Source organism: Ahaetulla prasina, chromosome 11 (genome assembly GCF_028640845.1).
Source record: "Ahaetulla prasina isolate Xishuangbanna chromosome 11, ASM2864084v1, whole genome shotgun sequence".
In the NCBI taxonomy this organism is placed as follows: domain Eukaryota; kingdom Metazoa; phylum Chordata; class Lepidosauria; order Squamata; family Colubridae; genus Ahaetulla; species Ahaetulla prasina.
In genome coordinates this window covers 27,617,084-27,644,032 of record NC_080549.1, presented here as the reverse complement: position 1 = coordinate 27,644,032, position 26,949 = coordinate 27,617,084, and the positions used below count along the sequence as shown (strand labels likewise).

The following is a 26,949-nucleotide window of genomic DNA, read 5'->3' as shown; positions in this document are numbered from 1 at the left end:
TCAAGTCTGTCTATGTGTTGTGAAATTAAGAAGTTTTATTTCTTCTGTCTGCTAGTTGGGTGTTCATGGATGCACTTCACTAGTCTTCTGCCTCTTTATCCTACAATAGTGTCTGTTACAGTCCTTACACTGTATGTTGTAGATGAATCCTGTATTTTCCTCTGGGGCTGCTGATTCTTCCAACGAAATGGATACTCACATAACTTTTATCAAAAAGTGCCTAATCACTCAATCTACCATAGCTCAAACAACACAAGCTTTGAAAAGGATGTCATACTTCAAAAACCACCAACACTCTATTATCATGATAGCGAACCTATGGCATGTGTGCCAGAAGTGGCATGCACAGCCTTCTCTGGACACACGTGCCATTGCCAGCTGTTCTTCTGGTTTCTGGCACACACGAGGGCTGGACAGCTGGTCTTCGTGGGCACCGGGCCACGGAAAATGGCCGAAAAACGGGCCAAAAAACAGGCCATTTTTCAGGGCAAAACCAACCTGAAAATAGCCCAGAATACGGCCAAAAAACAGGCATGTGTGCGCTGGCCAGCTGGTCTTCGGGTTTCTGGTGCTCTGGCACGCACAAAGACCAGATGGCCGGCACTCCAGCATGTGCACACACACGCACACTCATGCACGCGTGTTCCAGTTTGGGCACTCGGTGCCAAAAAGGTTTGCCATCACTGCTCTATTACATGTTAAAATTTATATTTTACTGACAAAGAAATAAAGGGAGACTAGTATAGATCTATTTCAAACTATTTAGCTCTCGTCAGCTAGCCATGCCCTTTCTGGGATTCGAACCCGGGCTAACTGCATATTAAGTAGGTGCACTAACCTCTAAGCCACTCGCTCTCCTCGCTTTGTCAGATATACCACTTACACTATTACGTGGTATCAACCGTAGCACACAAACCAACTAAAGCTCTCCAAAACAGCCTAAATAAACCAAAAGATCGGGCAGTCCCAGAAAAAACAGGCGTCATCTACAACATACAGTGTAAAGACTGTAAAAACTATAACCGTACTCCCTTCTAGCACTGATTATATTACCTAGTTTAGTAATGAAATGTCTGCAAGAAACTCATTTCCATTGTTTCCTATATTTGAATTTCATAATGTGCTGCATTGTTTTTTTATTACAACATGATCCAAAATTTTGACTCATCTAGGCACCACAATAAAGTTCTTGCTAGTATGAAACAAAAATATTTCCCCTTCTTTGTCATCTTCTTTTTGATATTATATGAGTTTTAAAATAGCTGCTATATTTTTTTAAAAGAAAATTAAATACACTGCATATTCAGTGTGGCCTTGAGAAACCAATCCCACATGGAAGTAACCCATATTTAGATCCATACCAACAAAGTTTTTGAGATTAAAAAACCCCACTGCTACAGAGTGTGAAATGTATGTGTGTGTGTATATGTATCTTTTTTTACTATAGATGCTTGTATTTTTCTATATAAGCTGCCAAAATTTTAGATTTATGCTGCATAGAAATAAAAGTTATAAGAAAGTAAACAAAAAAGAAAGAAGAAATTGACATAAGCAATAATAGTTGAAAATGAAATTGGTAGAAAAACAATGCAGCACATTATGAAATTCAAATATAAGAAACAATGGAAATACCAATAAAATTAGTCAGAAACTTCTCCTCTTTCCCAAATAATATTATAAATTGTTCTTTAAGTCATAAATTTATTATGCTTATTAAAACAAGACAGCAATAACTCTGTCATGCTGTAACAGCATTTCTTAGCTATACAATTGTGTGATATCAGAAAATACATCTTTTAAAAACTGCACATCTTAATAGCTTTAGCATGATGAGTTTTACCTATATTTTTGTTCATAGATAATCTTGGAGGAGAATTTGCGTCCTCCGATTCTTCCGATGAGTGAGCCAAGAAGTCATGAAGCTTCTGCACCAATGTATTCAATTTGCTTTCACTGTTAAAAAAAGACACACCATTGAATGTATCCCTTTTGGCATTACAGAATGAAGCAAGAGCTCTGTATCTCAACCAAACAAATCTGATATGCATAAAATAGGGGGAAATGGACTGTTCTGAGAATGAAAAAAAAATGGTCCCATTCAAAATGTTCTTTTGGAAGTTTAGAATATTCCATGTCACTGCAAAACAAAACTCAAAATTTTTCTATTGTTCTACCAAGGGACAATGGAAACTTAAAATAAGCTTTTTACAATCAATGAGGTGACAGATGACATTAAATATTACCTGTTACTGAATCTACAAAATAGTTATTTGTTACATTTTTTTTTTTTTTTTTTTTTTTATTGAAAGAGTTTTAAAAAAAACAAAAACATTTTCCCCCTTTTTTCCCCCTCCCTCCCAAAAAAAAAAACAAAACAAAACACCCCCCTCCCTCCCCCACCCCCGGCTTCCCGGGTCAATCACAAGGTAAAGTCCAATCCAAATAACCACATCCAAAGCTTTTCGTCTCCCAACCCCCTCCCCATTACATAAAATAACTTTCTAATTATTCAAAGGCAATCTGATATTTCTTAATCTGATATCTGTTTTGTAGATAATCAATCCATTTTTTCCATTCAATTAAATATCTTTCCTGCGTATTGTCTTTTAAAACGCTGAGATTTTAGCCATCTCAGCCAAGTTAATAACTTTCAATATCCATTCTTCTATTGTAGGTATCTCTTCTTCTTCCAGTATTGTCCAATCAACAGTCTTGCTGCTGTTATTAAGTTCAAAATCAGTTTAGTCTCAATCCCTGTACAATCCATTATAATTCCCAAAAGGAAAAATTGTGGCAGGAACTTTATCTTCTTCTTCAGTACATTTTGAATAATCCACCAAATTCTTATCCAAAAGACCTTAATTTTCTTGCAAGTCCACCAAATATGAAAATATGTAGCATCATCACAATCACACCTCCAACATTTCGCTTGGATATTAGGATACATACATGATAATTTTTTGGGATCTAAATGCCATCTATAAAACATCTTATAAAAATTATCCTTAAATTCTGTGCTTGTGTAAACTTAACATTTCTAACCCAAATTTTCTCCCATGTTTCCAACATTATTGGTTCCTGAATATTCTGTGCCCATTTTATCATACAATCCTTTACCAAATCCTTTTCCGAATCTATTTCAAGCAACACATTATACAATCTCTTTATATGCTCCTGGGTCTGATTTCTAATTTGCTTTATTAAATTTTCCTCCCTTTGCATTATACCAATTTTTTGATCTTCTTTCCATCTAGCACTTATTTGCCCATATTGAAACCAAGTATAATTCCTCCCTTCTTCATTTAATACCTGTAATGATTTTAATTGCAATCTACCTCCTTCAGCATACAAAAGTTCTTTATATGTAATCATTTCCTGTTTCTGTTCTATATTTATATTCTCTATTGCATGTCTAGGGCTCGCCCATATAGGAATCTTATAATCTAATTTATAGGAATATTTATTCCAGACCATAAAGAGCACTTCTCAACACATGATTCTTAAAAGCCCTATCCACTTTTTTCCATAAAATAAGTACGCATGCCATCCATATAACAAGTCATAACCTTCTATATTCAAAATTCTTTCCTCTGTTAAGTTAAACCAGTCACTTATTACTGACAGGGTTACTGCTTCATAATATAGTTTAAAATTAGGCATTCTTAAACCACCTCTTTCCGGTGAATCCTGTATTATTTTCATTTTAACCTCGCCTTTTACCCTGCCATATAAATTTATTAATCCCACTCTGCCAATCTTCCAAATTTTTATCCTTTTTAATTATAGGTATCATCTGGAACAGAAACAAAAATCTAGGTAACACATTCATTTTAATAGCCGCAATCCTTCCCAATAGGGATAACTGCAATTTCTTCCAGCCATTCATATCATTCTGAACTTTTTGCCATAGCAAGTCATAATTATTCTTATAAAGTTTCTTGTTCGATGAGCTAATATAGACCCTAAATATTTAACCTTTTTACTACCTCAAATCCTGTCATTTCCTCTAGTTTTTGTTTCTGTTGTATAGACATATTTTTAATTATCACTTTTGTTTTTTCTGATTTATTTTAAATCCTGATACCTTTCCATATTTATCAATTACTTCCAACAAAATCTACTTGAATTTATAGGATTCATTAACGTAACCACTACATCATCTGCAAAAGCTCTAACTTTGTACTCATATTGTCTAATCTTAATTCCCTCTATTTTCATTAGTTCTCGTATTTTATCTAATAATGGTTCCAGAGTCAAAACAAACAATAATGGTGATAAGGGACATCCCTGTCTTGTTCCTTTCGCAATCTTAATAACTTCTGTCAAACTACCATTTACTATAATCTGTGCTGTTTGCTCTCCATAAATCGCTTTAATTATTCTAATAAAACAGTCTCCAAATTGCATTTTCTCTATTAATTTAAATAAAAAATCCCAATGCAATCGATCAAAGGCTTTCTCTGCATCCAAAAAAATAAGTGCCGCTGAAGTATTCTTCTTTTCCAAATATTCCAATATATTAATAATCTGTCTAACATTATTCCTCATCTGCCTCCCTTTTATAAAACCAGATTGATCAGTATGAGTTCTTTGTTGTAAAACTAACATTAATCTATTTGCTATTATTTTTACAAAAATCTTATAATCAATATTTAAAAGTGAAATCGGCCTATAGTTACCAGGTTTAGAGCAGTCTTGCTCCTCTTTCGGTATCAGTGAAATAAAAGATGTTTTCCATGACGGGGGTATTCCCACTCCTAATTGTATCTGATTAAATAATTCTTTAAGTGGGCCTAATATTTCATCCTGTGTTTTTATAATAAGTTGCTGTAAGACCATCTGTACCAGGGTTTTCCCATTTTAATTGTTTAATTGCCTCCACTATTTCTCCAGTAGCTATCGGCGGTTCAGCTCCTCCTCTGTTCTAATGTTAGAATATTCACCTTATAATCTTTCAAATAATCATAAATATCCCTATCCAATATTTTGTCTTTTGCATATAGTGCAGTATAAAATTCTGAGAATGCCTTTTAATTTTATCCTGTTGATATGTCTCTTTACCTTTATATTCTATTTTTGTATGACACGTGCTTTCTGTTTCTTCCTTAAATTATATGCCAACCATCTCCCAGGTTTATTTGCATTACAAAAGTATTATGTTTAGCATATTGTATATTCGTTGCCACCTGGTCTGCCATTAACATATTAAATTGACTCTGTAATATTTTTATAGCCTCTTTAAGTTTATGATCTTGTGGGTTTTGAATTAATAACTGTTGCTTCCTTTGAATTTCTTCTTCCAAATATCTACGCTGCTTTTGTTTATTATTCCTTTGCCTGTTGTCCAAATAAATCAATATCCTCTAATAAACGCTTTGCTCGCTTCCCACACAGTTCCTATAGGTGTCCCTTTGTACATATTAAAATCAAAAAATTCTTTTAACTGTTTCTTACAATAAGTTACATTATCCTCATATCTAAACAGATTTTCATTCAACCTCCATGTTCTACCACCTTTTTTCCCTTGTAATAATTCCATCCATACTGGGCTATGGTCAGTTAAACACCTCGAAAATATCTTCGTTTTCTTCACCCTAGAAAGCAAGTCATTAGAAATTAAAATAAAATCAATGCGTGAAAAAGATTGATGCCTATCAGAAAAAAGTAAAATCTCTCTCATCTGGATTCCGTAACCTCCATATATCTCTAAACTCAAAGTCTTCCATCATTTCAAAAAAAGATTTTGGTAATTTTGCATGTATAGGTATCTTCTTGGAGGAAGTTCTCTTATCCCTTCTTGTATCAATTACTCCATTCCAGTCTCCTAATAAAATAAACGAACTATAATCCCAGAGGGTCAACCTCTCATGTAACATTTTGTAAAACTTTTCTTGTTGCTGATTAGGTGCATAAATACCTATCAACAAAGTCTTTTTTGCATCTATCACCAGTTCAATAGCAATAAATCTTCCTTGAATATCTGCCTCAATTAGCTTAGCTGGTATATCCTTCCTGATATATACAACAATTCCATGCTTCTTTTCCAAAGCTGATGCAACAAAATGGTTACCCAATTTTGAATTAACTAAATATTTTTGGTCTGATAATTTTATATGTGTCTCTTGCAAACAAATCACATCATTTTTAAATTGTTTCAAGTAGTGAAATATTTTCCTTCTTTTCTGAGCTGAATTCAAGCCATTAACATTCCATGACAAGATTCTATTTGCCATTACTGGCCTCCTGAAGCTTTGAAGCAGACAACGGAAGCTCCTCCTCCGGTATCTTCCGTCTAGCTCCTCCCACAGCTTCCATAATGGGATCCTGACTTTTACTTTGAGACTGTTGCTCTTCTTTACGCTTAAGGGCTCCTCTTGTCACCCTTTGCTCTTGTGGTTCCTCTAATACTGGCAGCAATAAAGGCTCTTGGGTCACCACGCCTTCTTGAGTCTCTTGAAGTTTTCTATCACTTCTATTTCGACTTTCAAAACTGTAGAAAGAAAATCCTTTGCCTTTAAAACCGTGTCAATTCTATATCTCCTTCCTTGATAGAATAGTGTCAGTCCAACTGGCACCTCCCATCTGAATTGAATCTGATGTTTTTTAAGTTCTTGTGTAAAAAAAGCAAATTGCTTCCTGTCTCTTAACATCTTTGAAGGAATCTCTTTCAACACCTTCAACTCCTGTTCTCCAATTTTTAAAGTTGTCTGATATGAAACTTGCAGAATTTGATTTCTCATAGTCCTTTTCACAAAATAAACCACAATGTCCCGAGGAAGCTTTCTCTGTCTTGCAATCCAAGAATTAACTCTATATATTTTATCAATTTGGTAAGCTACCTCTTGGGGTCCGCTTCAATAAATTCAGCCAATGCTTCTGATATAATTTTTCTTAAGTCTTCTCACGCTCTTCTCGCATACCACGAATTCTAAGAGCTCCTTCCATAAGTTTATATTGTAATATCACAACCTGATCTTCATTTTGATCCACTTTTTTCTGAACACCTTTCATTTCATCTTCTAAATACTTATTTGACTGAGAGATCTGTTGCATTTCCACTTCCAATCCTTCAATTTTTACTCAGTCCTTGAACTGCCATAAGAATATCTTCTCTTATTTTTGCATTAAAATTCTCCATCATCTCTTTTGCCTATCTTCAGAAAGTTTTAATTGTTCTTTCAATATTTCCTCAAGACTTGGTTCAGATCCCTTCTTCCAGAAGGCTTTAAAGGTTTAGCTGCCATTCTGTCTTCAAAAGAATCAGGAATTCAAACTTAATAACTCTCCTTCCCTCCTTTCAGTATAAAAACTCCGTTTGTAACAATCCACAAGTAACGCTGCTTCATCGTACTAAAAATTTTACTTTCACTTTTAGACGCCATTTTAAAAGTCAATTAATCAAAGACAAAGAAAGGTTTCAAATTCAAAAGGAGTCGGTACTTGCCGTGCTGATTCTACATCAAAGTTCGAACGCTTGTGAAATTCCGTCTGCTTGGAATATCAATCAATTTAATAAGTTCTCTAGAGCAGAAGCAACATTCTCTCCTTTTCCTGATAAAAACAGGGCGTGCTGAAGTTGGAAGGAGTGGAATTCGGTGGGGTCATAAATCCAGGAAAATTCGCTCTTAAGAGCAAACCCCCTGTCAGACCTGCCACTCTTCCACAATTCTGATAATCTCTTTCACCCAGAGATTATGCTAAGCTCAGTGAACAGTGATTCATTTTCTGTTTCACTGACTTTTACAATCTTCTAACACGGAGTGCTCTGTTTGAGCACCCAGCAGGAGGGTGACGTCACTGGAGCCTCCGTTATTTGTTACATTTAACTTTAGCCAAGGTAATGACTTTTTAAAATAAATGTTAAACAATTTCCAAACTGCAAAAGTATGCTTGTTTCTAGTTAACTATCACTTCCATTGTTTGCAATTAAGTAGCAATGTTACTCTATTGGCACATATTTTTATACATCAACAAATAACATTTAGCATGAATTATCACACCACTTATTTTACATACTTCTTAGTATGCAAAATGAGAAATTAGGGCTTGCATGTGAGTTACCATTCTCTATGGTAGAAGATGCAAAATAAAATGCTCCAGGGTGTCCTTATCTAAGGAATGTTTTATTTCAAATTCAAAACCCTCAAGGTTTCCAAGCTGACAATGTTTTCAATTTTCTTAGTAGAAATGATAATTTATGCACCTCTATCAACCAACTTCTACATATTTGATCAGGCACTTAATGCTTCATTTACATATTGGTTTTATTTAAACACTTTGTTTAAATAATTACCTATGTAAACAATTTGTATGGTGACCCATCTTGAACACAATATTGAACAGTTAGCAACAATGATAAGAGCCATAAAACCAAAAATCTGGCATCTCAGAATACAGAAGAGAGTTGGATTTATGCCAACTTCCAAATACTCTTCAAGGGTAGCCCTATGTAGAGCATGTTACAATAATCCAAATGGGAGATTTACCAAGGTATGAGTGGCTGAGTGCAGAGTCCCACAATCTAGTAAACGGCACAGTTGATGCACAATCCAAAATTGTGCAAAGGCTCTTTTGGTCACAGCTGCCATCTGCTCTTTGAGCAAGAATTGTGAATCTAGGAGAACCCCTGGGGTAGGGCCATCCCATCCAGAACTAAAGAGTATAAAGCTCCACGTATCCTTTTATATATCTGTGGTAAAACCCTCCACTTCCACTCTCAATTTTTTTTAAATCCACTCATAGAAGAAGAAACTGATATTATTGTGATCTGCGGAACAAGTTCTATATATATACTTATGCCCATAGAATACTCAAACTACATATGTACCAAATTTGTGGCTTGTATCCTTACCATTTATATTGATATTGTTTCCCGATTGCTTATTTGTATCCTATGACTATCATTAAGTGTTGTACCTTATGATTTTTGATGAAGGTATCTTTTCTTTTATGTACACTGAGAGCGTATGCACCAAGACAAATTCCTTGTGTGTCCAATCACCAATAAAAAATTCTATTCTATTCTATTCTAAATTAATCAAGTTACTAGAAGAAAAAGTAAAAGGTCTAGAGGAAATTCTAACCATTCTGAAACGTGACCTACAAAATGAGAAACTCCAAACCTTGCAGAAAGAATATGCCCAAATTGAACATAACAATGACCAAACAACTTCTAAAAGAGTTGAACCCTTAGAGGAAGAAGACAGGTGGAAACATGTCACTCATAGAAAAAAACCACAAACCTAGTACAAAACCCCTGTGTCAGTTTTGGAAGGCAATTTTCTTTTTGCTTCTTAACTGCCACATATTTTAGCTGGGGAAGTTGGGAGGGGGTTGTTGCTGGAGCGGTAGAAAGTTAGTCATAACAACATTCCCTATTCAAGGACATCCTGCGTCTGATGTAGACTGCCTGAAGACTGTATCCAATTGAGTGTGAAGAGTTGATTGGACAATGTGATGAACTTGTGGGTGTGGGGCAGGTCTTTGAACTGTCAACTAGGTGTGGAAAACCTGGAAGCTTTCAATTTTGGATTTTCCCAGCTGTGCCAACATAACATCTCTAATAAATTGGAACTTTGAGGAACCTCAAGCCTCAGAGCTTTATTTCGTTGGGGGTGTTCCTTGGAACCCTGACACCCTGTCCAAGCCAAACCACTCTGATGCAGCCCCACTGGTGCTAAGCAATCAATATCATGGACTCTCACTAGAAGAAAACATGCAGACACTTAGAAAAGAAGCACCATCAAATGTCCCTAAAAAAGTAGCACCATCAAATGCTACTGTGATAGATAGAAAAACACCCCAAACTTCCCTAGCAAAAAAAAGGCAAGTGTTGGTGATAGGAGAGTCAGTTCTCAAGGGAACAGAACCTGCCATCAATCCAGAGAGGTATGTTGTCTCCCTGGAGCTAAAACCAAAGATGTGGCTAAGAACCTAACCAAAATAATAAAACCAACAGATTACTACCCCTTTCTACTACTACATGTAGGAACGAATGACACAAAAAAATGGACTTGAAAACAATATTGAATGATTATGAGCAGCTAGGCAAGAAAGTCAAGGACTTAAGTGCATAAGTAGTTTTTTCATCTGTACTGCCAACGAAAGGACAACATCCGGTAAGAGAACAAAGAATTCTAAAAGTGAACCACTGGCTAAATGTTTGGTGTCGAGAAAAAAACTTTGGATTCCTGAACCATGGTCTGTACTACCTCCAAGATCGGTTTTTGGCAAGGGATGGGTTGCACCTCACAAAGACTGGGAAGAATGTTTTTGGAAAACGAATGGCTCAAGGAGGGCTTTAAACTAAAATTGAGGGGGGAGGGGGACCAGTCTTTAGGATCTCCAGGACTTAATTCCAAGCAAAAACCACTAGAAAGCAAGGCAAATAAAGAAGTAAGGAGGGATGGGAAGGAAGACAAACTCAAATACGAAATAGGACCCATGGGAAGTATACCCAGAGTCAGGCATAAAAAGATCTCAAGTGCCTATGTACAAATGCACAAAGTCTGGGGAACAAACAGGGTGAACTTGAACTATTAATATACGAAAGTAGATACAACATAGCTAGAATAACAGAAACATGGTGGGACAAAACCCACGACTGGAACACAGATAGAAGGATATAAACTCTCCAAAAAACCCAGATCCCCTAAACGAGGAGGTGGAGTTGCACTGTATGTAAAGGACCACTATACTGCTAACAGAATTGCATGAAACCAAAGACGAAAACCTCCTAGAATGCATAAGGGTCAACATAAAAAAAAAAGAATGACATGGCCATAGGTATATACTATAGCAGGGGTGTCCAAACTGCGGCCCGCGGGTCAGTTTTTATTGGCCCGCAGCAAATTCTCGGTGGACAGTGGGGTGCGGCCCCCGTCCTGGCCCCCAAGGAAGCCGCCGCTCGCCCGGTTGCAGATGCGGGGAGGCTCCGCTGAGGCTACCCCCGCCCACCCTGGGCTGCGGGCCGGCCATTCCGCCACTGGGCTGTAGGGGGCGCCTGGGACGCCCACGGCTCCAGCCCGGCCCACCAGACAGAGGAGGAGGCGGGCGGGTGGCAGAGCTTCCGGCACTGCTCCGGGCACCCTCGGCTCGCGGCGCCGCGCAGGTAGGCTCTCCGGGCGGGTCGGCAGAGCAGGGCTGGATGGGCGGGGGAGCGGAGCGGAGGAGGATGGGAGGGTTGAGCTGCTGAGTGGGCCCCGCTGCCGGGGCTGCCGAGGGTCCCGGCGGGAACGGGACGCTTCTGCTCCCCGGAGAACCTCTGGGTGGGGGGCGGCGAAGGCGGGTTGTCCCTCTCCAGCCACCGCCTCCCCCCCTCCCCCGGCGATGCAGCTCAGTTGGTGGGAATGCCTGGTAAGGGGGGGCGCAGCTGAGTTGGGGGCTTGTCCGGGAAGCTGAGTGACCAAGGAGGCTCTGGGAGAGAGCCAAAGAGACCCACCCCACCCCACCCCCCGCAGTGTTGCCACAGCTGGGGAAGATGGCAACATCCTGGGATGCCAGGATGCCCAAGGGGGATGAAGCCCTTCCTCGCAAAGAGTCTTTTGGGCCCAAGGCAGCTTGGCCGGCTGGTGGCCCCTCTGCCCCATGGGGCATTGCCAGGGTCGTTCCTCCAAGGGGCCAAAGCCTCCTGGCTGACCCACAAGGCCCTCGGAGGGGGAGAACAGCCGGCCTTCCTAGCACAGCGCTGCCTCTTCCCAAAAGGGAAGTTTTTTTGTTTGTTTGCCTTTGAAGGTGTCTCTCACCCGCTTGGCTTGTTTCTGTTTCATTTTGTCTGCCTCTGAGAAGGACTGGCTGGCTGCAAAACTCTTGTGGCTTGAGGCTATTGTGTGCACTCTGTACATGGGCCCCAGCTGGCCTCGAGCAGCTTCAAAGCCCTTTGGGGCTCTGCTCCCAAACCTGTGCCCAAACCGAGGGACCCTTGGGGGCTTCTTTGCATGCTGCAGGATCTCCCAGCGTGACAGTTTTGCACCCTGCAGACTGATAGAAAGCAGCTGGGACTCCCCTGGCGGAAAAGAAGAAGACCGGCATCGAGAAACAGGTGAGGGCGGCGAGGGGCCGAACAGCGTTGGTGGGGGGAAGTGTGCAGAATGTCTCCAGACAAAAACTATATCGCACTTTTGACCAGTCCTCACACTTATGACCGGTCATCATTTATGCCTGTTGCAGCATTTTGTGCATAGGGACTACTCAGAGGGCTGAAAAGTTATTTTTGACCTGTCCTCACACTTTTGACTGGTCCTCACACCTACAACTATCTTTACATTTTGCACCCTATCTTGTAACCGTGGTGAAGAGAAGCAGTTGTGAAATGAGTGATATGGTTGTTAAAAATGCTGCAATGGGCATAAATGTGAGGATGGTCATAAGTGTGAGGACTGGTCAAAAATTACTTTTTTTAGCCCTCTGAGTAGTTTCTATGCCCATAGCCACATCCACTCAGTCACATGAGGAGTTAGCCACGCCCACCAGTCACATGACCACCAAGCCACACCCCAAAATAAGCCACGCCCACAGAACTGGTACAAAAAATTTAGCCCCCCCTCCCCCCCCCGTGGCCCGGGCCTTTGCTTATTTTTCTGTATTTGGCCCTCACTCAAAAAACTTTGGACACCCCTGTACTATAGGCAACCCAATCAAGCAGAAATAGATATCCTTTTTGTCAACCAATTAACAAACATATGTAGGGAACACACTACAATAGTAATAGGGGACTTCAATTACCCTGATATCAATTGGAAAACTAAATCTGCACCAAGTGAAAAATCAAATAGGTTCCTAACCAAACTAGCTGACAACTTTGTTGCCCAAAAGGTAGAGGACGGAACTAGAGGGACAGCCATACTGGATTTAATACTTACAAACAGAGAAGAAGCAATAGAGGGAGTTGAAACTGCAGGAACCTTGGGTGAGAGTGGCCATGTCATACTAGAATTCAACATAAGCAATAGAACATGATATCAGAGTCTTAGATTTTAAAAGAGCTGATTTTAATAAACTTGGAACTTGGAGAGAGAACTTGGAAAAGATTCCTTGGATGAAAATCCTAAAGGGGAGAACAACTCAAGAATCTTGGGAAACTCTGTAAAATATGATCATAAAAGCCCAGACCATCGCAATACCACTGAGAAAGAAAAACAAGAAACCCAGGAAGAAACCAGCATGGCTGCACAAAGATCTCTCTGACAAATTGACAGACAAAGAGGACAAGTACAAAAAATGGAAAGAGGGACACATAACTAAGGCAGGATATCAGCAGATAGCCAGAATCTGCAAAGATGAAGTCAGGAAAGCAAAGGCTCAGAATGAACAAAGACTTGCAAAGTCTTTTATCGAAGTGTTATTTGTTATCAAAGTCAAAGATAACAAAAATAGTTTCTTCTAACATATAAATAAACAAGAAAAAAATCAAGGAAACAGTCAGTCCACTAAAGAGAGAAGATGGCAAGGAAGTAACCCTAACCCTAACCCAACCTACCAGAAACATAACTAAAAAACAGACTGGAAATAAAAGTTAAAATAAGCAAAAAAATAGTAAGAGAACACCTGTCTGATCTTGATGAATACAAATCACCAGGACCTGACAGATTACATCCCAGAGTTTATTTTATTTATTTATTTGTTTGTTTGTTCGTACTTTTCTACCGCCCTATCTCCCTAGGGACTCAAAAATCCTGGAGCACCTGGGAACTACCAGAGGACTAGAAAAGAGCTGATGTGGTTCCCATCTTCAAAAAAGGGGGAAAAAAAACAGATCCAGGAAACTACAGACCAATCAGCTTAACATCCGGGAAGATACTGGAAAAGATAACCTGTCTTCTTTGGCACGCTGCCAAAGGCTTTTCTTGGCAAGAACCCTACTAACTTCAGAAACAGGAAACAAGAAACAATTGTAGCAACGTTGCTTTCCTATAAAGAACCCTTTGCTGCTCTTTTAAGCCTTATGGGAGGGGCCAATCATCTTCTGGCCTTATTCCCAAGTCGTCCTTTTTGCTTCAGCTGCTCTTGCCTTCTGGCAGCTCTTTCCATGTGTGCACTAGGAACAGGCTCCTCCTGTTCCTCTGCCTCTCTGCTGTCCACCTCTGGAGGCTCCAGAGTCCACGCATCACTCCCAGATGGCCCTGGCCCCATCTCTGCCTCCGACACAGAGCCCTCGTCCGGGCCTTCCCCTGACTCCAGGACTGACCCATTGTCCTCCCCAGCCTCCTCACTGTCTGGCTCTACTGCCAGCTCCGGAGGCTGCTGGCTGACCACAACACTATCCTAGGCCCAGTACTCTTCAATATCTTCCTAAATGACTTAGATGAAGGAATAGAAGGGGAACTTACCAAATTTACAGATGATACTAAACTGGCAGGAATAGCTAACACCCTAGAACTGTGATGGCGAACCTGTGGCACGCGTGCCGCAGGTGGCATATGGAACCGTATCTGCGGGCATGCGAGCCGTTGCTCTAGCTCAACTCCAGCACAAATGCGCATGCCGGCCAGCTGATTTTCAACTGGCCCTGCCCATACCGCCCCTCCCCTCCCAGGAATCTCCCCGTGGCCAGTTTTGGATGCCAAATAAATACAGGACTTGCGCAGAGGCTCTGAAAGGTTGTTTTCGTCCTCCGGAGGGCCTCCGGGGGGCATGGGGGAGACCTTTTTCACCCTCCCCAGGCTCCAAGAAAGCCTCTGGAGCCTGGGGAGAGTGAAAAACTGGCCTTCCGGAAGTCTGGAAACGGGCCATTTCCAGACTCTGGAAGCTTCTGGGGGCCTGCTAGGCCCAAAACCGGGCACAGGGGGGCATGCGTGCATGCATTGGGGGGGTCACACACACATGCACGGCGGGGCAGGGTGTGGGAGGGACACTGAATTATGAGTGTAGGTACATGCCCGCGCGACCCCCTACGCTCCCCCCACTTTTGGCACACGATGGCAAAAAGGTTAGCCATCACTGCCTTAGAAGATAGGCTCAAGATCCAGATGGATCTTGATAGACTTGAACTCTGGGCGGCTCTATCAAACAAAATGAAATTCAATGTAGAGAAAAGTAAAGTCCTACACTTAGGTAAGAAAAACCACAAGTACACATATAAACTGGGTGAAACCAGGCTTAATAGCAGTGACTGTGAGAGGGATCTTGGAGTCTTAGTGGACAGTCTAATATGAGCCAGCAGTGTGCAGCAGCAGCCGCCAAAAAAGCCAATGCAATCCTAAATTGCATTAACAGAGGGATACAATCAAGATCAAGTGAGGTACTACTATCACTCTATAAAGCCCTAGCAAGACCACACCTAGAGTACTGCATCCAGTTTTGGTCACCACACTATAAAAAAAAGATGTTAAAACTCTAGAAAAAGCACGGAAGAGAGCAACCAGGATGATTAGAGGACTGGAGACTAAAACATATGAAGAACAGTTACAGGAACTGGGCCTGGCTTGTCTAGTGAAGAGAAGAACCAGGGGAGACATGATAGCAGTCTTCCAATATTTGAGGGCTGCCACAGAGAGGAAGGGGTCAAGTTGTTTTCCAAAGCACCTGAAGGCCAGACAAGGAATAATGGATGGAAAGTGACCAAGGGAGAGTGTCAGGCCTGGAAACCATACTAGGCCTTAGGGTTCCAGACGCGGCCACATTTTTCCCCTGAGGGGAAGAAGGGGGGTTGAGGGGTATGGTAACATTCTTCAAGCGGTCAAGGTCGGATGGTGTTCACATCTGCAGGAGGAGTGGCGGGAAGATATTCGAATGAACTGGGAGAACGTGGGACCATGTGACCAGCAAAGGGGTTAGGGGGGTGGGACTCTTGGGGTTTGTATAACTGGGAAAAGAATCCGGAAGTTCAGTTTTGGAATTTCACTCATCGTGTGCCAGTTTCCTTATGCTAGTAAAGAACTCAGAAGCCATTGTCTTTCAGAGTTCTTGTCAGCATATCTCATCCCATGGAGTTGGATGATCTCACTCAGTGGCTTCATGAAGATGTTAAAAAGGGAGAGAAATCCTGTAATACCCCACAAAGGAGCAGCTGTAAGGTGAATCTCTCACTCCCAGCCGTGGAGAAAGGAACCGAACCAGTGCAACACTGCCCTCCCAGTCCCAAACCCCGAAGCCACTCCAAAAGGATATCATGGTCAATGGCACTGAAAGCCGAGAGGTCGGGGAGAGAGAAGATGGATGCACTACCCCAACTCACTCTTACCAGGTCATCCAGAAGTGTGACCAATGCCGTTTCTGTCCCATAACCAGGCCTGAAACCTGACTGAAAGAGGTCTAGATAATCTGTACCATCCAGGACCCTCTGGAGCTGCAAAGCAACCATTTTCTCCATCACATTCCCTAAAAAGTACAGCGAGTTCTAAAGATTGTTTCTTAAGGAGGGATCACTGCCTCCTTAAAGCTATAATATTAATCACTGCACACCATCCTGGAAGCTTTCACTAACCAGGAGGGACAGAGATCTAATAAGTGGTTGCGCTAACAGCCCCAAGGACCCTCCTCCATTTCCTAAGATCAAACTGCTTCCAGATAACAGGAAGTCTCTACTCTGCATATCTCTGATGGATTTGCTCCACACTTGGACTGGAGAGTGAATTTGAGCAATTTCATCTGTCAGATATTGCACAAACTCCTCCAAGCAGCCCTGAAGATGATCCTCCGAACCCTCTTTCTCGAGGGAGCAAGTAACTTTGAACAAGGCCAACAGGCAACACTGCAGATGCAATAAGTGCAGAGAAATAATGGTATTTTGTTGCTCTTCCTGTTAGCAGCTCTAACCTGTTTGCAAAGCCTTAGTAAGACCACACTTGAAATACTGCATCCAGTTCTGGTCACCACAATATAAAAAAGATGTTGAAACTCTGGAGAGAGTGCAGAGAAAAGCAACAAGGATGATTAGAGTGCTGGAGGCTAAAACATATGTAAAGAAGGGTTGCAGGAAGAAAAGAAGAACTAGGGGTGACATGATAGCACTGCTCCAATATTTAAGAGGCTCTTACAAAGACCAGGGGATCAAATTATTTTCCAAAGCATCAAAAGGAAAGACAAGAAACAATGGATGAAAACTAGTCAAGGAGAGAACTAAGCTAAAACTAAGGAGAAATTTCCTAATGGTAAGAGCAATCAAACAATGGGATAGTTTGCCTTCAAAAGTTGTGGATGCTCTATCACTGGAGGTTTTCAAACTCGAGGAGAGGGTTGGAGTAGAACACCTTCCAACTCTATTCTATGTTCTGTATTTGCTCAGATTGTTCTTTGTTTTCCCTTAGCAGCACTCTGGCCATCTTTTGGCCCTTTTAGGCATCCTCACTTCCTCTATGAATCACGGAGAATGTTGGGACTGATGGGCCAGGAGATGTTCAGGGTGCGGCTACTCCTGTTTCCAGGTTGTGGCCAGAACCTCAGCTGGAACATGCAGCAGTGTCCCTGGAATCTTCCCCCACTCCCTTTGAAATCCAAACAGATCCATCAGTCACTGTTTGACCTATTCAAACAGGTCTGGCTTCCCTGCAAAGAGGGCAGCCCAAGAGAATCTCAAGGCCACCAGGGTATGATTTGACCGTGACAGAAAGAATATTGACAAATATCCCATCAGATCCCATTGCCACTGCTCCAACAAGAAGATCATATCTGAAGCGTGATCACTGTCTCAAGTTGGACCAGGAATGATAACCATCATGGTAGCCATGACCTCCTGGGCCGCTGCCCTGAACACCCAGTAATAAGTGTAATTGTGATAAAAGATGAATCTGTGCAAAGCCCCAAACCATGGCTGACACCTCTTTCTTGAGGAAGAGTTGAAAGTCCAGGGGAACCCCAAACTGCACACCAACTCTGAGGAAGTACAATGCTGTTGAGAATAAAAAATGACCCATTACCAAACTCCAGGCGTTAAAAACCCAAAGCCACTCCATCTGGTTAGAATTAAGTCATGTTACATTGACTTTTTGGGGGAACTTTTATACTGAAGCAAGCAATCTTATCAACAACTAAGAAAACTTGCGTCAGACATTGGCTAGCCGATGGCACCCTAAGAAGACCCTCCCTGTGGGAGCGCACTGGACATACCGGACAATGGAAGGTAACTATTGGCAGCAGGCGGTCCCGTAAATATCCCGGTCCAATGCCATGGAGCGCTTTAAAGGTGATAACCAACACCTTTGTTATGTTATGTATGTGTACACTTTTGAAAGTAGCCAACAGAATTTCATTTTTAATGTGTGCCAGTGTGCCCACAGTAAAAAATGACAAGGTTATCTATCTATCTATCTATCTATCTATCTATCTATCTATCTATCTATCTATCTATCTATCTATCTATTTATCTATCCATCCATCCATCCATCCATCCATCTATCTGCAAAAATGGGAAAGCTCTTTTGGATGACTTTTTCAAGGGCACAGAAAAGTTGGGGAAAGTGTGTGTCTTCTTACTTCTAGGATAGCTTTGCACATTTGATCTATATTTCTCCCAATGCAGACTGACAGGCTGAAGTGTGATGGGCATAATCATTCAGCAGATCATACCTATTTGCCTGGGGTGTCGTCCTTATGCTTCACCCTTTTGCCTAATCAGCAAGGGATTATTATTATTTAAATTTGATAAATAACCCAAAATATTTACATCTGCTAGCTTAAAATTTTAATATGCTGCTAGATGCTAAAATTATTAACAATACTAACAACATTAATCAATAAAGTACTAACAACTAGATGACTTCATCTACATCCAGCAACTCTCAGAAACAATTGATTCCCCACAATTGGATAGAACGTCTGAGAAAAATATTAAATCATTGAAGACAAATTACCAAAAGTTTTTTTTAATTTGTTGGACAATTTAGTTTATCTATTTTTCTGAAAGACATAAATCCTTCATGACTTTGCAAACAAAACAGGGAAGTGGCTAGCATATAGATTATGAAAAGTAAAATTTGAAATTATAAGGTGATCTAATATTAACTGACAATGCAGTCATAAAAAAGCTTTTCATCAATATTATTCCAACGTTTAAAGGAAATGACAACTCTTTAAAGAAAATATTTATTTATTTGTGTATTCATTCATTCATTTCACATTTTTGACCCACGCAACTCCCTGAAACGAATATCTAAAGAAATGAAATTTACCAATGATTATCAAGGAACAGAGACAAATTATGAACAAACCTATAATAAGCTTAGTTTCTGAAGCTACATAAAAGAAAGATTAAACAGGAAAGAGGTCTGAACTAGATGGATTATCTGGTTCTTATTATGTGTTGAGGATGAACTTTTAGAAACTTTACAATAAACTCTATCCTCAAGAAGAAAGATATCAAAGAATCAGAAGAAGGCCAATATAGCATTAATAGTTAAGAGGAACAAGATTTGACTTTAACAAGAAATTTTAGGCCAATATCATTATTGAACAAGCATTAGAAGTGGTTTTAAATGACAATTTTTGCAAGAATTTATTGATGTAGTTCATATGTATTTTTAACTAAAAGGCAGTTAAAAGACTGTTAGAAATACTTTACACATTTTGGAATATTTGGAGCAACATCACAAAAACCAAATCTCATTGATTAAATTGATCTTTCTTTGACAATTTGAACAGGACTTTTTTTATTCAAGGTTTTAGAAAGTATGAATTTTGGAGAGAACTTTATAAAAAGGGTAAGGCCAATTTACACTACACAGAAAGCAGAAATAATTGTTAATGGAGATCTAAGAAAATCCTGTTGAGATATAAAAAGGGAACAAGATAGGGATGCCAACTCTTGCATTTATTTTGGTTATTGAATTATTGAATAAAGGTGCAAGACAAAATAAGAAGATAGTGAAAGTAAAGATTAAAAAAGAAACTTACAAGTGAAGGGCTTTTGCAGTTGACTTGGTATTGGTTCTGAAAGAGCCTTTAAAAGGAATTGAAATATTAATGGTCAAATTAAAATAATTTGGCGTAGTAGCAAGCAGGTTTCAAAATTAATAAACAGAATCAAAGATGTTACAAATATAAAAAAGATCAAACAGAATAAATGATGAATAAAATGGGTTTTAAGGTTCAGAAGAACATAAAATAGGGTATCAGGATATCACAAGGCTTTTGACACAATTGAGCCTATGCGACCTCTTGCAACCCTTTCCTGCCCCTCCATATGGTTCAGAGTTGCTGAGGGTTTTGAAAAGGGTTAAGAGATGTCTAGAGCACCACTAGATTAGATGAGACTCTAATCAGACATGATTTAGAGCTATCTCATGGCAGTAAGGCCTATCTCATGGCAGTAAGAAGGAACATGGAACCCTTTAATGTCCTTATTGCAACTGCAGGATATTGCTGGTGGCCCTGTTCAGGATTACCTGGTTCCCCCTGGGACAGGGGAGCTCAGATGATCATTGTCAAGATCGTTCAGAGGAATTTGTTCAACACATGATGGACAAAGTCACTCAAATTTGTTCCAAGCTGGAACTCTTGTATGGTGCTAGTCCATGAGATGCTTGGGGAAAGGTCTTACCCAGTTATCTGGGAACAGTTTGATCCCTTTGAATTCAATGCTGCCAGTGTAACCACCTGTCAATTAGACCCCTGGTTCCTCCTGGTTGATGAAATTGCTCACTGCAAAGGGGATGAAAGAGGCCTTAGTTCAGCGGTTCTCAACCTGTGGTTCGCGACCCCGTTGGGGTCGAATGATGATTTGCCAGGGGTCGCCTAAGAACATTGGAAATATGGGAAGTATACTTGCGAGTCAAAGAATCGCGCTCCAATGGTTGACTCCACAAGCAATCACTCCCAATCGCTAGCCTAATCTGGCTTCAGGCGCGATAATAGGGGAGGAGTCTCCGCTTTAATGCCTCCGTCCTCAAGGCAATCGCAAGCAGTTCAGATCGCTAGCCAATACAGCTTCAGGCATGATAAATTCAAAAAAACAATTTGCTGCTTTTTTTCCCCTTCTGCGGCTGCTGAGGCGCACTGAGATCGCTGGGAAAAAAATTTTATGGTTGGGGTCGCTACATCGTGGGGAATTGTATTAAAGGGGTCGCAGCACTATAAAGGTTGAGAACCACTGCCTTAGTTAATCCTCCCCTAAAAAAATATCTTGATCCCAGCTGCCTGGACAATTTTCATCCAGTTTCTAACCTTCCATTCTTGGGAAGTACAAGAAGTACATTGGTTGCACTTATTTGTTAAATTTATTTGGCTATTTTAGGTGGCTTACAACTACAAAAAGAAAGAAATGAAAAAAAATGTAAATAAAACAGAAGTAAAAATAATAGAACAATAAAATAAACATTAAAGATAAAATAAGTACATCAATATCATAACAAAAGATGGACAGGTGGAGAGCAGAGAGTGAGGGGGGAGGTGAAATCTGCCATCAATCCAGCAGCCACCTCTGGCATGGAACACCCCCATTAGGTCCCCGGCCACCTAGCAGAACCAGGTCTTTAGGATCCTACAGGAGGATAGGAGGATCGGGATAGATTTTACTCTAGGTAGGAGGGCAAAGCTGTGGCAGAGAAGGCTCTTCTTCTAGATCCCTATAGTCGGAGCTCTTTGACAGGCAATAGGCTGTCAATCCAAACTGTTGTTTCTCTGTGTCATATATGTGTGTGTATATGTGGGTATATGCATAATGGTTAACTTTTGAGAGCTGAACGCAACAAAAAAAATACCCATTGATAAAAACAGGTTTGCACTTAGTGACCATTATAAAAACGGTTGTAAAATTGAGATCAAATTTTGGACTCAACTGTGGTTTTAAGTTGAGTGCCTTAGTGAATTGGATAGCAGTGTATACTTCTATATATCATATGATTAAATTGAACAATGGCAGCTCTGGTCTCAGACAGACTTAACATTAACAAGCTTGATTCCTTATTTTATTTTGCATAATGCTTACTCCCTTACTTTTTAATCACCTAAAGTCCTGCTGAGGAAAGACAACTAGAAACTTGGAAGGGCAATTATTAAACCATTTGGTAATCTTTAATGTTTGACCATTGAAGGGAAGGGAAAAATCAATGAAAAAACATAAAGTGTAAAAGGCTAGAAATCATCTGCATTTTCTTTAAACTTTTTCAGAGTATGCAGTAATAAGAAAGCACTACTAAGCTGTTTCACAAATGAAAATGGACACAAGGCCAGAGTCTTATTCCTCCAAGAGAGTAACAGTACAGTCAATATAGACTGTACATATTTCACAGTCTGAAATAAATGAGTGAAGGACTGTGATTATTCACGATTCATACAAAGATCTCATTTGGCAGTAGTCTCTTGAAAGTTTTTCCTTCATAAATTTTAAATCAGTGGTTCTGCTCATTACCATGAGATTCTCCTTTACAGGGATCATTTGTATGATTACCAAATAACATTTGAAGAAATATTCTACAGGGTCATCAAAATGGAAGATAAATTTGTACGAAAAGGACAGTAGATAAGGAAAACTGTTGATAATATAAAATAAGAATTCACCAACTTGGTTCGCAGAAAAAGGCAAATTAAAATATGATTAGAGGACCAGTATAATATTCAAATTCGGACCAAGAGCTAAAACAATTAAGGAGGAGCAATCATTTTTATCCTTGCTCTGCTTAACCATGGTTACTTGTGTAAACACAAATGGTTCATGGAAGTCATAAACTATGATCTACCAACCACAACTGGAGATTTCATGCATCCTGACTCAACAATATATGAATTAACGAAGTGTGAATCCTGTCCTTGAAGAAGCACAAAATAATCCCTGCTCTTAAGAAAGACCCTTAATTTAACCCTGTGTCATAACCACTTGACTGTTCACACAACAATCTAATCCAGCCTTTCTCAATTTTGGAGGCTTGAAGATGGGCGGAGTTCAATCCCCAGAATTCTGGGAGTTGTGGTTCACACATCTTGAAGCTGCCAAGGTTGACAAACACCGTTGTCGTTTGCAGTCAACCAAACCACAATTTTCTGAATTTTGACCCCCGTGAGGGATCTACTGAACAGACTAAGCCACCCAAAAGACGAACCCACAAACAGCCACGACCACCAAGGCGTTGGGGCCGATTCCATCCTTTTTTTAAGGTCCCCGTAACCCTAAGCCTAACCTTGTGCTTTGATGTGGCCTAGAGGCTAAGCGAGAAAGCTATCTTGCAATCCCCATCTCTCTGCCGGAAGCCTCCGCTAGAAGACATGAAGTGCCGGGAATATGCTCAGAAGTCGCCGCAAACGCACCGGGCACGGGAGCGCGCAAAGCTCCTTGCCTATCCCCAAAGGTGGGCAGGTAACAGCGCACCTGTGCAGCCCTCCATCCTTCCCGGCCACCGCGGTCTGCTGCTGCCGCCACCAAAGCCGCGGAGCGAGGCGGGGGGGGGAGGCGGCAGAGACCCCGCCCCCAAACGGGGAGGGCAACGGCGGGGGCCCGCCGGGGGGCGCCCACGAGCCCAAGCAGGCCTGTCCCGCCCCCACTGGGCATGCGCAGAGGCGGGAAGCTCGAGGGGGGCGGGGGGGGCGAGGGCCGGTCCCCCAACCCTGTATTCAGCACCGCCGGAGAACCCGCAGCGCGGTGTTCACGCCACAGCCGGCGGGAAGGAGGCGCCGGCGTTTAGGAAGGCGAGCGGCGAGAGTAGCAGCTTCAGGGTTTTTCCCGCCGCCGCCGCCTTTCTCCGCCCCTCACCCGGCTGATCGGCCTCATTGGGAAAACACGCGGAGCCAACTGCCGCTCCACCGCCTACCTCGCGGGCTCCGCGGACATGTCTCCGTCGTTGTCCCTCGCGGCCGGGCCGGGGGCGGCCAGCTTCAAGCGCTGAAAGGAAACAAAGCCGTTGGCGCCACCAACCCCGCCACCTTCGCCACCACCGCCATCTTGTCGGCGAAAAGAGGAGGGAAGGCCCCTCCCCCGCCTTACCTCTTTCACTCCGCGTCCCGCCATTGGCTCTCGGGGACTGGCATCTTTTTTTCGATTGGGCAGGTCACGTCGGCGCTGTTACTAGGGCGGTTTGCGTCATCGCTCCTCTATTCCGCTTGCGATTGGCTGCTATGGCGGCTGTCGTCGGCTGTTGTCACGCCGCATGACGTCACTGAAACGGAGGTCGGCTTGCAGGGTCCCCGAGCGCTCTCCGGCCGTCTGTCCCAATGCAAAAGGCAAACTCCTTGTGCCTCGTTCAAGGCAGGCAAGAGGCAGTCTTGACGTTACACCTGTAACAGGCTGATTGTGTTGCACACCTAGTTTGACAAAGCTTAAGGCATCGTTTCTTCTCACTTATTTCAAAACACATTGTATGCCTTTCTAAAAACTTTTGCATTTAACATTTTTACTGTTGAGAAAACATTCTACCGTAGCTAACCATCTTGTCTTCACTTCGGAAGTTGCGGGAGCTTCATCACCGGAGGCTTTCAAGAAGAGACTGGACTGCCATCTGTCAGAAATGGTGCAGGGTCTCCAGCTTGGACAGGGGGTTGGACTGGATGACCTGCAAGGTCCCTTCCAACTCCAAAATACCTTTTTGTGACATTAGTGATTCTTCTACCAAATCACCTGGTTTTGTCTTGCCTTGCTATAGCTGGACAAAATTGAACAGAAATAGGTATGGTACTGGAAGAAGTGCCTCTGCCCTGTAGTGGGGATGGAAAAATTCCCCGGGCTGCAATTGTGATGCTGATAGGCAAACTATTAAACGTATTGTGCATGATCGCCCAGGGCGTGTCTTCTCTGGTTCCCTAGATCTGCATGAAGCAAGGCCAGAGGCGAGTGCCTGGATGGCTGAATTGGACAGCGAGTCATGAGGCCACTGCCATACTCTCATACAAGTTTTAACGTGTAATTACATGGACTGTGTATATATGCTTACTTCTCTTCTGTCATGTTCTCATCATATGCTAAATAATAACTTACCAAAACCAAAATTGGCTGAATTCTGTCATTAATCTCTAAATTGTGGTTTATAAAGCTGAATGGTCAACATAGTCAACAGAATCATAATAGCCTTTATTTCTATGTCACTATAGTTAATAAGTATAACTATTGTAATCTGACAATCATGGTTTATAGTTTAGCACAACATGTTCGGGAGCCAAAAGTTATGTAACAATGAGTCAAAGTAAAACTAAAATGAATGATATTCAAAATGCTTATATCAAGATGATGATATAGGGAAAATATACATTGGCACCCTCACATCTAACCAATTCCTGGTCATTTTCTTAGGCAAATCATTATTGTTACCTTGGCAACAATAGCTTTTTCTTAGAAACAGTCAATTGCAATATTATTCATTGTTTCATTAGACTTGGTGTTACTGATAAATTAATGTTCACATTCTCAATCATCCAGGTCGCAGTTGTCCCAAAGGTACTTTTTTTTTCTTTTTTGAATCAACTTTTATTGATTTTTTTTCTTTCACACACGCCCACATATTTTATGAACAGAGTATTGACCATATCATATCTTATACAACTTGTCATATCCAAATACATTTTACATAGTTACAATTTCTGCCAAAATATTCTTTTTCCTTACTTTATCTTATCTCAATACTTCTATGCTTATTGTATAAATAACATCTTCTTCCACCCTCAAATTCTAATGTCTCCATTGTTAATCATATACAGTATATTCTCTTTTAACTTTCATATTAATTCATTCTTCATCCTAATAAATTTGAACATGTTCGGAGTTGCCTTTCTACCATTTCATCTCGTTTTACAACAATCCTTCTTTTCCTTCTCTCTTTACCTTCCCTCCCTTATTTTATCCTTTCCTACTTTCTTCTTTCCTCCTCTCCTACTCCTTCTCTACCCCTTCCTTTCTCCCCCTCCTCCTTTCTTCCTCCCTTTCTAACATTCTCTTCTATTTATTTCCCCTCCTTTTCTTCTTCTCCTTTTCCCTTTCTTCTATTCCTCTCTCTCCTTCCTTTCTTCTCTCCTCCTTCCATCCCTCTACTCCTTCCATTCTCTCTCCATTGTTGTATTCATTTTCAGTTCAGGATTGTGGAGAAATATTTTCTCCATTTATTGAATATATTTCTCAAAATCCCCATCACATTTTTAATTAACGATGAACTTATTCTATTTTACCTTGAAACATTTTAACTAAATTAACCTTCCACCTCTTATTTTCTTTAGTTCCTAATTTCTTATTCCAACATCAATTATTTTCCTCATTTACTAGCATTTCAATGTTATATCTCAATTCCAGTTATTTTCACATTTTAAACCAATCTATCCTTCACATTGCATCTGCTGATCCATTTTACAATAAACAAATACTACTACTTTTTTGCTGCTTACATACATCATTTACTGGCATTTCAATTTTATATCTTAATTTCAATTAATTGTTCCATTTTACAGTAATCTCTATATTTCTAATTTGCTTCTTACATACAATTTCTACTAATAATACCATTCCCTTAAATCAACAAATAAATGCTTTAATTCCCTTCCTGATATCCCTTGTTCTTCCCCTTTTAACCATTTTCTTTTGGTCTCTCCAGAATTCCATGTCTTGATATTTTTCTCCCTTTCTCTTTTTATGTTTATTGTATCTTTCTCCCTGAACCCTTTCTCTAATTTTTAAAATTGTTACCCTCTTAATTCTCCCCCTCAATCTTTTCCATTTCCTTCTCTTCCCTTCTTTTTTGAGGAATATTTTGATATTTTGAGGGATATCCATTTTTATTTTGTCACTGACAATCCCAGTGTAATTTTCTATTTTTTTAATCTTCAACTGTTTTCCCTTCAACATTATTTTCTTGCTTCTCATTTATATCCTTTCCCCCTTTTTGTATTGTAACCAGCCTTCTGCTTCTTCATTTCCCTTAAATGGTTCACACACATTCTTAAACATCTCCACTAGTTCCTCATACTTCTAATTTCCAGTCATTTTTTTTTATTTTAGTTTATGTGTAGTTCAAATTCAAGTCCATGTAATGTTTTTCTTTATTTCCAAATAGTATCCAATTCAATATTTATTTAGATCATTCCAGTTTGAGACTTTTTTTTCCCACT

General features: G+C 40.6%; 1 protein-coding gene across 3 annotated transcripts in view; it reads right to left on the bottom strand.

Annotated features, from left to right (window-relative positions):
* The window catches only part of ATRX (ATRX chromatin remodeler), a 115,195-nt gene extending 90,443 nt beyond the window's left edge, over positions 1-24,752 (bottom strand). For 2 of the 3 annotated variants that reach the window (XR_009156720.1, XM_058197028.1), the window contains exons 1-2: positions 23,676-24,752; positions 1,841-1,953 (exon numbers count right to left, since the gene is read on the bottom strand). Coding sequence is in view for 2 of the 3 variants with exons in the window: in XM_058197028.1 (XP_058053011.1) it covers positions 1,841-1,953; positions 23,676-23,872 (310 nt within the window). In the remaining variant the exon portion in view is untranslated. The remainder of the gene's footprint in view (positions 1-1,840; positions 1,954-23,675) is intronic. The other variant, XM_058197027.1, reaches the window with a different exon arrangement.
* Positions 24,753-26,949: the final 2,197 nt, after the last annotated feature.